Here is a 12,752-nt window from a genome sequence, read left to right on the forward strand (position 1 = left end):
ATGCAGCGTCTGAAGTCCGATCGGGTTAAATGTCAGAGGGCAGGAAGGACCTTCTAAAATTCATGCCATGTGTGATGGCAGATGTGGTCTACCTTCAGTTGGTGTTGACCTATGATTATTCTGAACTGATGAATGTTTTGTGGATCCCAGCAGACTCTCCCCAGCATATTTCTGTACCCTGCTCCCAACTACAGCGGGATAGTCATTATAGTCAAAGTGTTGTGTTCTCTAAATATATCAAGTCATTGAGAGAAAGAAAAAAGGCAAACAAAAGTGATAATAATAGCCGATTTTTCATTTTTAGAGTTAATTTTGGGGTGCTGAAGATAATGTTACATCGTAAAAAAACTTTACAAAGTTTAAAAGATACTTTACAAAGATTTGGAATAGCCTTACCCAAATTTAATCACTTTGCATTCTTTAAAAGTGTGTTTGTACTCAATTTAAAGACATAGAGTTCCTGATTTCTATGGCAGCATTTCTTATAAGAGAAGATATTATATCTTAGAAATTATTTCTCATATTTATGTATTTACTTGTCAGGAAGAAATTCCCAAAGATTCTGTCCATGTTCATGTTATTATCAAATCAGATTTGATAGCATTTGGTGGAGACACGTCTGCCTATTTCTATTTGTGTTTTAAAAAATGATTTTTGGGCCACGCGCGGTGGCTCATGCCTGTAATCCCAACACTTTGGGAGGCCGAGGTGGGTGGATCACGAGGTCAAGAGATTGAGACCATCCTGGTCAACATGGTGAAACCCCATCTCTACTAAAAATACAAAAAATTAGCTGGGCACGGTGGCACGTGCCTGTAATTCCAGCTACTCAGGAGGCTGAGGCAGGGGAATTGCGTGAACCCAGGAGGTGGAGGTGGCAGTGAGCCGAGATTGTGCCATTGCACTCCAGCCTGGGTAACAAGAGCGAAACTCCGTCTCAAAAGAAAAAAAAATGATTTTTTACTTTAGCAATTTAGCTAAATTGGTGTCTCTAATTTTGTTTTTAATTTTGTGTAGTTTAATTAGGGACACAATGCTATTTTCTAGGTAAGTGATTTTATAAGGCTATTTAGGACTGTTGGCCTATTTTGCATGACCAGATTCTTATTGTGATAACTTGTGATATAAGGGAAAGAATACAGGAAAAGAGAATCAAAAATATAAATTCTGGTTTTGGCTTCATCAGTTATCTATCAGAGAGACCCCTGAGATGGCTCAATTTCTTCCTCTTTAACGTGGAGATGAACCCTCCCAGCCCACCTCATGGGCTTGCTGTGTGGATCAGGTAAAAAAATGACTAAGGATGATTTGATGACTCCAAAGTCCTGTCTGATTCAACTCCCTGCACATTAAGTTGGGAGCTGGAGTAATCTAGTGGTCAGGAGTGCAGACTTGGGGCTTGGCTGCCTGGGTCCATGTTAGTGATTTATGACAATGCGTGACCCTGGACACAATTACTTAATGACTTTGAGTCCTAGTGTCCTCATCATGGGTTGCTGTGGTGTCAAGTGAGTAGGTCTATGCAAAGCCTTTACCGCCCCTGGCTCATAGCAATCATTGTATGGCCGTTTGCTGTTAATTATTGTGTTCCCAATAAAAGCATGCCATTGTGTTGGGTATTTAAGACTGACTCAAGGAGGAGTAGAATAAGACGCAGTTCCTTTCTTTTAGAACCTCACAAGAAGAGTGCATAATGCAAGCCGCACAAATAATAGGGGTGCCAGCCACCCAGCTGCTGGCAAGTCAGGTGGAAAGACAAGGTCGGGTTCCCATCAGGAGGGAAGCTGACGGAGTCGGCAAAGCCTTCGTGGATGAGTTCATGGAGAAGGTGCCATTGGAGATGTGTCTTCCAGGTCTGTAGGTGGTAGACAAAGTGGGAAAGCAAGAGAGGAGTGGGGCATGGGTTGGGGAAACACAGGATCACAGGCGTGGCTTCTTATTCCTGTACTTACGACACATCACATTCAGAAACCATGTGGTTTTGTAGCATCTTTCCCCAAAGTTACAAGTCTACAAATTTGTCTGAATACCCATAACATGCCTTTTGTCTACCACCTACAGACCAGGAAGGCACATCTCCAATGGCACCTTCTCCATGAACTCATCCACGAAGGCTTTGCCGATTCTGTCAGCTCCCCTCCTGATGGGAACCTGACCTTGTTGGTAATTACGGGAGTTTTCGGTTTTAGTACAGATGGAAAAGCAAGCATCTAGAGAAGGCAAAGACTTCTCCAAGATATTGCGAGAGGAACCCATGGAGCTGGGACAGAACTCCATCCTGGTATCCTTGTCTCATTGCTCTGAATGGCACTTAGTTCCTAGAGGAACAAATGTTCTCCTAGCAACAGGGTCTCCCTAAAGGGAGAAAAAAATTTTGAAAAAAGAGGAAACAACCAGGAATTATTCTGTGATATTCCCCCCTCATTATATGTCGACAAAATAGAGATAACATAACTCCAAATTGAGTCATCTGAAATCCATGTGAATATTCTAGTATCGCTTTTCTATAAAGTGTTTGTCATGCTACTGCATGACCTTTATGAAAGCCAGTGGGGAAAAGTGGAATCCCAATTGTACACAGAAAAAGGAAATCCTGTAGGTTGCTGAGCTGGTCCACTTACTGCCTTATCCACCAACTAATAATCACACACCAAACTCTAGCCCTCTTATGTTTTGAGGGCCTCAAGGACTTGAGTTCAAGAGCTTCTGTTATTAACTGAGGCAGTATCGTTCTTCCCAGCTCTATCATCTTAAACCACCCCTCTGTCAAACAAAACAACAAATACAAAACCCTTTAGACTTCAGGGGCAAACCCTTTCTCCACTCCTTGTTGCATTTACAGTAGCCCTTGAATTAGCAAAAGTGCCTCTCTTACTCCGAGGGAATATTCAGGAAGAAATAATTGGGAAGCTAACATTTCAGAATAAGAAAGTCTTTCAGAGCTGACCCAGTTCACAGTAGTCTGGGGACTCCTAGGTGTACCTTTAGATCCTTTCCGGTGGTCTGTCAAGGATTATATCTTCATATAATAATATGATGATTTGTATTATGGCTGCCTTTTTCACAAGTGCACAGGAGAGCTTTCCACTGTACATTGGGAAGGTCTGCATGACTCAGCAAACCAGCGTTTTCCAAATGGCTGAAGTGTAACAAAATCATGCAAGGGTAAAAGGTCCATTCAAAGTGCCAGAGAGTGCAGTGGATTTTAATGTAACAGAGAATTAAAAGTTCCTTGATAGAGTTTCAAGATTCCATTCTGTAACAAACATTTAAGAAACGTCAGCTGGGAATGGTGGCTCATGCCTGTAATCCCAGCATTTTGGGAGGCCCAGGCAGGGAGATCACTTGAGCCCAGGAGTTTGAGACCAGCCTGGGCAACATGGTGAAATTTCATCTCTTAAAGAAAAAAGTGCCGGGTGCAGTGGCTCATGCCTGTAATTGCAGCACTTTGGGAGGCTGAGGCACATGGATCACCTGAAGTCAAGAGTTTGAGACCAGCCTGACCAACCTGGAGAAACCCCATCTCTACTAAAAATACAAAATTAGTCAGGCATGGTGGTGCATGCCTGTAATCCCAGCTACCCCAGAGGCTGAGGCAGGAGAATCGCTTGAACCCGGGAGGCAGAGGTTGCCGTGAGCCAAGATCGTGCCACTGCACTCCAACCTGGGCAACAAGAGAGAAACTCCATCTCAAAAACAAACAAACAAACAAACAAACAAAAAACAAAAAAAAGAAAAAGAAAAAAGTAAGCTTTGGTAACAGTATTCAAGAATATGCACAATTGGCTGGGCGCGGTGGCTCATGCCTGTAATCCCAGCACTTTGGGAGGCCGAGGCGGGTGGATCACGAGGTCAAGAGATCAAGACCACCCTGGTCAACATGGTGAAACCCTGTCTCTATCAAAAATATAAAAAATTAGCTGGGCACGGTGGTGCATGCCTGTAATCCCAGCTACTCAGAAGGCTGAGGCAGGAGAATTGCCTGAACCCAGGAGGCGGAGGTTGCAGTGAGCCAAGATTGCGCCATTGCACTCCAGCCTGGGTAACAAGAGCAAAAAAAAAAAAAAAGAATATCCACAATTATCTGAAAAAGCTATTAAATACTTCTCACTGTTCCAATCACATATCGGTGTGAAGTCAGGTTTTCTTTACATCCTTCAAACAAAGCAGTATATTGCAACAGACTGAAGAAAAAGCTATGAGAATCCAGCCAGACATTGCAGAGATTTGCGTAAGTATAAAACAATGTCACTCCTCGTTTTCTTTGTTTAAAAGTGTAATTTATTTTCATGAAAATATGTTAATCAAAATTAACATGTAATAAATTATTTTAAAATATATATTGAAAATAATTGTTTAATTTTAATTTCAAATATGATAATTCTTACTAGATAAAACCCACATAAATGAAAGGTCTTTGGAGTCCTCAATGATTTTGAAGAGTATAAAAGGTGCTGAAGCCAAAGTGTTTGAGAACTGCTGATCTGGTCACACTATCTCATTCAGCAAGTACAAAAAAGAGAGCCAAAAAGGGATGACAATTTTCTAGCAGAGCCAGTATTGAAGACAGATTTTTTGATTCTAAGTCCAGTATTCTTTCCATTATGTTGGGTGGCCCAGAGTTTCAGCATGTTTTAGCTTGGACATCTCTCTCTTTCTCTGTCTCTCTCTCTCTTCCCCCCCTTTCTCTCTCTCTCTCCTCCCTCTCTCTGTCTCTCTCTCTCTCTCTTCCCCCCCTTTCTCTCTCTCTCTCTCCTCCCTCTCTCTGTCTCTCTCTCTTTCTCTCTCTCTTTCTCTGTCTCTCTCTCTGTCTCTCTCTCTCTTCCCCCCTTCTCTCTCTCTCTCCTCCCTCTCTCTGTCTCTCTCTCTCTCTCTTCCCCCCCTTTCTCTCTCTCTCTCTCCTCCCTCTCTCTGTCTCTCTCTCTCTTTCTCTCTCTCTTTCTCTGTCTCTCTCTCTGTCTCTCTCTCTCTTCCCCCCCTTCTCTCTCTCTCTCCTCCCTCTCTCTGTCTCTCTCTCTCTCTCTTCCCCCCCTTTCTCTCTCTCTCTCTCCTCCCTCTGTCTCTCTCTCTCTCTCTGTCTCTCTCTCTCTTTCTCTCTCTGTCTCTCTCTCTCTCTCTCTCCCCCCCCCCCTCTGTCTCTCTCTATATATATACGTACATTTCACTAAGGCTGTATCTTTACTGGGGCCAATCCTCCGGTTGTTCAGTAATACCTGTGAAAACAAATATTATTTTCATATGCCTTATTTGCAGTGTGAACACTGATCTATGCAAGTGTTCTAAAAAATAAAAAATAGCTTATCTAAGCTATTCTGACACATGATTTGGGTTAGTTATTTCTGTAAAAATTAGATTGGATTTAGATTAAATTTGTAATGAGAAACTTATGTTAAGGCAATATCATAGGAAGTTATGTTTAAGACTATATGACCCCAGAAAGAAATAAAATGTATTTAATTGACCAAAACTCCTGGAGAGGCTTGTGCCCCACCCTGGGCTGTGTCCTCCTCACAGTGAGAAGGTGAAGCCTTCGCTCCCCGGGCAGCCCAAGGTAATTTTGGAGCTCACTTCAGGGATCGTGTAGTCTCTTATGATGTGCACTCCCTTTTTTGTTTCCCATATCATTAATTCCCCCTGGTTTCTGATTTTTTTCTTTTTTCTGATACAGAGTTTCGCTCTTGTTACCCAGGCTGGAGTGCAATGGCACGATCTCGGCTCACCGCAACCTCCGCCTCCTGGGTTCAGGCAATTCTCCTGCCTCAGCCTCCTGAGTAGCTGGGATTACAGGCACGTGCCACTGTGCCCAGCTAATTTTTTTGTATTTTTAGTAGCAACGGGGTTTCACCATGTTGACCAGGATGGTCTCGAACTTCTGATCCACCCGCCTCGGCCTCCCAAAGTGCTGGGATTACAGGCTTGAGCCACCGCGCCCGGCCCTGGTTTCTGATTTGTATGAAGCATTTTCTGTGTAACTTTCTGTTTTCTTGTGAGCAACCTCACCTTCTTCAGAGACCGTAGCAGGTGTACAAAAAAGACTCAGATAAAATCTGAGTTAAGATCTTCTGGCAGAGATACGGCCTCTTTGGGCTTGGGAAAATAGGTCTCACAGGATGTGATTTGAAGCAAAACTTTTAAAAAAAAAAAAAGAAAAAGTAACGCCTGGAAGTGAGAGGCCCAGTCACGTGTTCAGTGTGTTTCTCTCTTTTCTTCTTTAGTTATGGGAGAGTTGTTCGTTCCCAATGATAATCTTGTAGTGGTTGAGAATGAACCCTGTAGAGTTACTTGTCGAGCCTTGAACTGGCCCCTGCTCCCGGATATTTTCTGGGAGCTCGGTGCCCTGGTCAGCCATTCAAGCTATTATTTTGCTCCGGAGCCCAGCGACCTTCAGAGTGCAGTGAGCATCCTGGATCTGATCCCACAGGGCAATGGGACTTTGACTTGTGTGGCTACCTTGAAGAGCCTGCAGGCCTCCAAGTCTGCAACTGTAAATCTCACTGTGATGCGGCCTCGCCGAGGTAAGTGAAGACGTTCTGCCTTATAGGAAGTGAATGATTACTTCATGCTTAAATCTTATGTAGAATGCTGCTTCATCCGCGATGCCTGGAGCAATCACATGGCTTTCGGGTAGGGGCGATAAGGCCGATCACATCTGCTGTCGGCTTCATAATCTTGTACCCTCATTGGCTTTTTAAATTCCGTCTTTAAGTTTTCTCTCTCTCTCTCTCTCTTTTTTTTATAACATTTGAAAACTATTTAGAATCTTGGCAATTATTTATCATCAAAGAACATTAAGTTTGCAGACAAATACTTGAATTAAACATTTTTTTCTCTAGCTTTTACCCACCACTGTTTCAGTTCGATCCCACCCCCGAGCCATATGAAGCAGGTCCTCCTATTGGAGGAGGGTGTTCAGGTATCCTTGGATATTTCTTCCAATCTTAGTGGAACTATAATGCTTCATTTTTTTGTTTTTAACATAGCAAATCCACAATGTATTTGAAAGTGTCCGGCCTATATGTATAGTTTAACTTGACTAAGTGACATAACCTTAAAGCTCAGATCCCCCTAAAGAATCTGCTGTGGGATTTTTGGCATACCAGAAACTCTAACTATATTCCTTGAAAGGGCACATACAGCCTGTGAGCTTTGAGTCAGCCTGGCTGGGGTGGGCCGGGGTGCTGGAGATCGACTGTAAGTTAACATTTTACAAAAGAGGAAGCAAGGCCTGGAGAAATTCAGTGCTTCCCTTTGGGTCACATGCCACAGTGGCAGAGCTGGGGCTAGAAGCTGAGAAGTGCTTTTCTTCTCATCTGAAGCTTTTCCCAGCATGACAACATCTTCACCTGAGATCTTCCAAAGTTCAGAACAAAGCCACAGCCAAAGCTGAGTAATAATATTAACAACAATAAGAAGCAGTACTCTACAGCACTTACCAAGTTGTCAGGCACTGTTCTGAGCACTTCTCAGACATTCACAGAATTAACCTGCTTGACAGCTGTGTGAGTGAGTGTTGCTGTTATTCCTATTGGAAAGGCAAGGTGACGGGAACAGTGCTGTTGGGATTTTGCCCACGTCTGTAGAGGTAGTAAATGACAGGGCAACCCCAGCCAGTCTGTCTCCAGAAACTGTCACCTGGAAACACTGCCTGCTGTGTGAGCAGCCACGTGGAGGGTATATGAGGTCCTGTGGCTGTTGTAACAGGAGACCACAGGCTTGGTGGCTTAAACAAGAGAAACGGATTTTTTCCCAGTCCTGGAGGTTGGAAGTCTGAGATCACGGTGTCAGCTGGGCTGGTTCCTCCCGAGGGCTGTGAGGGAGCCTCTGTTCCTTGCCTCTCCCCTTGTTTCCTTGTGGTTGCTGGCCATCTTCCACCTTCCCTGGCTGCTAGAAACATCACCGTCATCTCTGCCTTCAGCTTCACTTGGTGTTCTCCCATTTTTTGGGGTCTTTTCTGAGACAAACATTTTTGAACATCTTGTACAGGTTGTTTTTGCAAGATGGCTCTCAATTTGGATGTCTAAAATTTTCAACATACTTTGATTTAGGTTATATATTTTTGGCAAGATATAGGTAATGTCATGTGGTCACAGGATGACAATTTTCACTAACATGGGTCTAAGTTTGACCCTTTGCTGAAGGGGGCATACCCTGAATTTATCCATCGTTAAAGTACATTTTTTGCCTTTATAATTAACATGTGATCAGTAGATATTGTGGGAATATCCTGTTTACCCACAGTCTTTCACCTAACAAAAATATTTTTTTTCAAACTTTTATTTTAAGTTTAGGGTTGGTTATACATGTTGGTTTGTTATATAGGTAAACTCATGTCACAGGGGACTGTTGTAGAAATTATTTTATGACCTAGATACTAAGCCTGGTACCCCATTAGTTATATTTCCTGCTTCTCTCCTTCCTCTCACCCTCCACCCTCAGACCCCAGTGTGTGCTGTTACCCTCTATATGTCCGTGTGTTCTCATCATTTAGCTCCTACTTATAAGTAAGAACATGAAGTATTTGGTTTTCTGTTTGCTAAGGATGGTGACCTCCAGCTCTGTCCATGTCCTTGCAAAGGAGACGATTTTGTCCTTTTTTCGCCTACTCACTTTTACATTCATTGGTAAATCATTGCCTGAATCAATGACTCCTACGGTGGTTGTAAAGAGCGATTTTCTGCTTCCATTATTCCTTCCGTATCTAGTAACTGGCTTTCTTTTGTTAAACAAGAGACTTCTCTCCCCTTTCTTCCTTTTTCTTTTTTAGTAGGACTCAGTTTTGTTCAATACATTGTAATCTGTTCCTGTCACTTTTCATTTTGACACTCGGATTGCTCCAGACTTGGCCGTCAGTGTCCCTTCAAGCTGTGCTGGCGTCCTTCCAACATCCCCCTATTCGTTTTTGAGCACCTGAGCCCATCAGGTCTTCCAGACTCACTTTGCATTCCCAAGTCCCCGCCTGGAATCAGTCATTTCTCCAGGGAGCTAACCTTAAATATCATAAGTTAGTCTACTTAAATATGATAACGTACGGTCCAGGCTTTGAAAGGGAAGGTTTTAGAAAATTCCATTAGCACCAAATGGAATAAAATGGACTGTTCAAAGCCTATATCTTAACAAGGTAATGATACAGCAGGAGTTCTGGCCTGACTGACGGTACCTTAGAGAGATGGATTTTAGAGACTGGCTTGCCGGCAAATGTTTTCTTTTTATGGTGGAAGGGAAAGGGAGCCATTTCTTAATTTCCCTTGATCAGCTTTAACTCAGCCGTATTCTTCTTAGACCAAGACTAGTGCCTTAATGACAGCAGCCAGAGGCATGACGGCTGGGAGAGGGAGGCCCAGTGGAGGCTTGCAACGAGTCTAAATTTACTGGACTCATTTGGAACAGGACAATTTGTTTCTAAATTATTCATCAACAGCCAGTGCAGCTGGTGGCTTGCTGCATGTTGTGTGTTTTATGTAAGTTTTATTAGCTGAAGACCTCATTGCAGCCTTGGCTGGCAGAGCTGGTGACCAGACGAGGCTGTAAGGAGCACAGCCAGGTTTCCAGAGAGCCAAGAGTTAAAGGGTTTATGCCCATTCAGGCTTCTTCAGGAATCAGATAAACATCAATTTTTCCACCCATTTCCTAAAAGTGCAAAGCGTTTGTTTTAATTTCTGAAATAGTCCCTCCAAGTCATTGAAAGAAGAATGACGTCAGCTTTGGAAGCCTATCTAATCAGGGCAAGCCACAGGGTTGTATGAAATACTTTCTGGTTTATAGTTCAAAAGGTTTCTTTAGAGGGAAGCATACTGGGAGGGCTAACGCTCGCTTCAGATCTGCTTTTTAGAAATTGATTTTCTTAACTACAGAAGTGATACAAACCTCGAGCACTGCTGACATATCCAGAACTAGAGAGCGAGGCCCTCTCACCCCATCTTGGGAGATGCACTGTTAAGAGCCCTCTGCCCCTCGGGGTGGTTTTCTTTGTGCACTTATTTGTGGGTAGGTTGTGAAATGGTTAACGTGAAGCAGTGTTTTTAGGACACATGAGCACCTTGTAGAATGAGGAGATTCCTGGTCATAACCTCACTATTTTGAGAAATGGCAATTTTGGGCGCAGAGAAGTGTAGAAGTGACAGTCCTGAGCCCTTCCTGTGGCACTGATGGTGCAGCTTTGGGCAAGTCAGCAGCCTTCCTGGCTCAGTTTTCTCACCTGTGAAGTGGGTGGGAGAAGAATAGAGAAGTTCTCTTTCCCGGCTGTGGGTCAGAGCCAGCAGAGGAAGCTTCTTCATAAATATGTGGAGGCTCAGGTCCCTCCTGGGGGTTTAGTTTCATTGGTTTTTGTGGAGCCTGGGAATTGCAATTGTAAAAAATTTCCCAAATTACTCTAAAGGGCAACTAGGATTTGGGGGCTACTGAACTGAAACAATCTCTAAGGCCTGGGCTTCCCATCCAGCCCGATCAAGTGCTATGTCTATACAGACTTGGACATTAGACAGCTTGGGTTCTAATCCCAGCTCACCCAATCACTAGCTGTGTGTTCTAGGCAAGTTACTTACCTTCTCTGAGCCCCGATTTTAGAACAGTCCTTGCCCCAGAGCACACAGGACTGGAGAGGGAGTGATTGTTCTCATTTACAGTGTTAATTTGGAGATCTCCTGTATCACCTCTTGTGGGCATAGGGCTGTGCTTTGCACACGATTAGTGGTGATGACATTTGGTATTAATACGTACCTGGCACATGTTGGTGGTGACATTTTATATTAATACATTTGGTTTCAAGAAGTTTTATACCCTTTTAAAACTCTATACATTCCTTTGAGAGCATCTGTGAAATGCTATTTTCCTTTTCTTCACAGATGGGGAAAGGACAATCTCCAAGGGGAGACTAAAGCACATGGTAACGTCGGTCATGGGGCCCTTACAAGCACACAGAGGTGTGAAGGAGCGTAGGGAGACAGGCAAGCAGCGTGACCTTGGAGCTAATCTTCCTTAGTCACTGAGTGTGGGTTACTCAGGTATATTCATCCGCTCCAGCAAAGCCGCCATTCCCATTGAGCCAGGCACACCCACACCCTCCATAGGGTACAAGGCACAGACCAGCACCCCGCTGTAGACTTTATGCAAATATATTTATGTCATACCTGGGCCATATTTTCCTCAGAAAGATTATTCTACACTGGAGACGAAGCACGGCAGTACGGAAATGTACAAGCCAGGGGCCCTGCGGCTTCCTGCTCTGGGCTCCCTGCGCTGTTTACTTAATTCGGCTCCCTGAGTATCTGGTCTGCGTGATGAAAAGATTGGCTTCTAGATGAGATCATTCCAAGAGTCTGTATTTTCTGTCCACTGTCAGATTTCTGATTTGTCCATAATATACGGCTATGATCTATTTTTCAATCTACAGTAAATGCACTCTTTTTAAAAAAATTAGCCGCATACTAAACAAAAATATCCATGCATGTGTGTATGCCTATGGATACACACACACACACACACACACACACACACACACACGCATATGTTATATATGATAAATTTGAAATGGTTATAAAAATAAGAACGGTCTATCTGTGTATCTCCAGCACCAAATATGCCTCTTGCTGCCTCGTACACTATTAAAGCACCACGTGCTTTCATCTCCACTTGGAGATTTGGGCTCCGTTGGATTAAAGGGAGACCTCACCCTCACCTAGGCATAAAACTCCTTGGAAAATTTGCCTTCCAGTGGAGGGTGGTCACAACGAATAAGAAGCGAAAGAGTAAGTGATGTGGCTCCTAATACCAGCTGCCATTTTGCTCAGAGTTTGGGGCTTTTCACTGAGCGCAGGCATCACTTTCTGGGCTTCGGTTAAATGAAGGGAAAAACGAGTGTTTAAAGTCCCTCTGGCCCTCAGTCTCCCCCTCGATTCAGTCACCATCCCCGGCAAAGTGTCCTCTCCCCTCCGGTAAGCATGCACTCCCTGAAAATAAGGCAGGTTCTCTCCGTGCTAGATTAGAGGAAATGTAATTACCAGACTCAGGAAGGTTGGCACACTCGTATTCTCTGTGGTAGGAGAAGAAAAGTCTGCTGATAGGGAGTGTGTGAGTAAGCTAACAAGCATGCTGTCTTATGCCAGTGAGATTTTCAAGCCTGTTTCTTAAATCTTGAGCCAGACCTTAATGGTTAACCCCAGTCAGCTCCCTTTTAAGAAAGCTTGTTACATTTGCAAACTTCAGTTAGTAAGAGTGCATTAGACTGGAAAGAGGATGACCACTGCCATCTTGAACCCACGCATTGTAGCTTACAGCATTCTCAGAACTTTTACACCCACCCCCGAACAGCCTGGTGGGGCAGGAGTTGTTATTGGCAAGTGAGCCAGAGCCAAAGGTAATGCGGCAAGAAATGCTGGTCATGAGATTTGACTGGTTCCAACCACAGGAAACCTAAAGCTCTTACTGAGTCACAAAGCTCCCACACAGTGGTCCAGCTTTCAACTCAGGACTGCGACGATTATTGAGGCAACTCTGGATTTCTTTTGCTATCACGCCCATGGGAGGGAGAGTGTGAGCGCATCCTGTCATGTCGTGGGTAGCGTGGGCGGTGTTTACATCTTGGCTGCACACAAGGGATTCCCAAAATGTGGGTCACCAAATATCTGCATCAAAATCACTTGGGGTATCATTCCAGATATCCTGACTTTGTGTCCCTGGAGGCGGGCCTTGAATATGCATGTGCAGTGGTATTCCAGGTGATGCTTGGGATTCTGCTGTCTGTGGAGCAATGGGAT

At 43.9% G+C, this 12,752-nt stretch overlaps 1 protein-coding gene across 1 annotated transcript in view; it reads left to right on the forward strand.

Annotated features, from left to right (window-relative positions):
* The window catches only part of IGSF5 (immunoglobulin superfamily member 5), a 40,084-nt gene that overhangs the window by 2,830 nt on the left and 24,502 nt on the right, over window positions 1-12,752 (forward strand). The window contains exon 3 of the mRNA XM_035282964.3: window positions 6,216-6,515. Coding sequence (XP_035138855.1) covers window positions 6,216-6,515 — 300 coding nt within the window. The remainder of the gene's footprint in view (window positions 1-6,215; window positions 6,516-12,752) is intronic.

Source organism: Callithrix jacchus, chromosome 21 (assembly GCF_049354715.1).
Source record: "Callithrix jacchus isolate 240 chromosome 21, calJac240_pri, whole genome shotgun sequence".
Classification (NCBI taxonomy): Eukaryota; Metazoa; Chordata; class Mammalia; order Primates; family Cebidae; genus Callithrix; species Callithrix jacchus.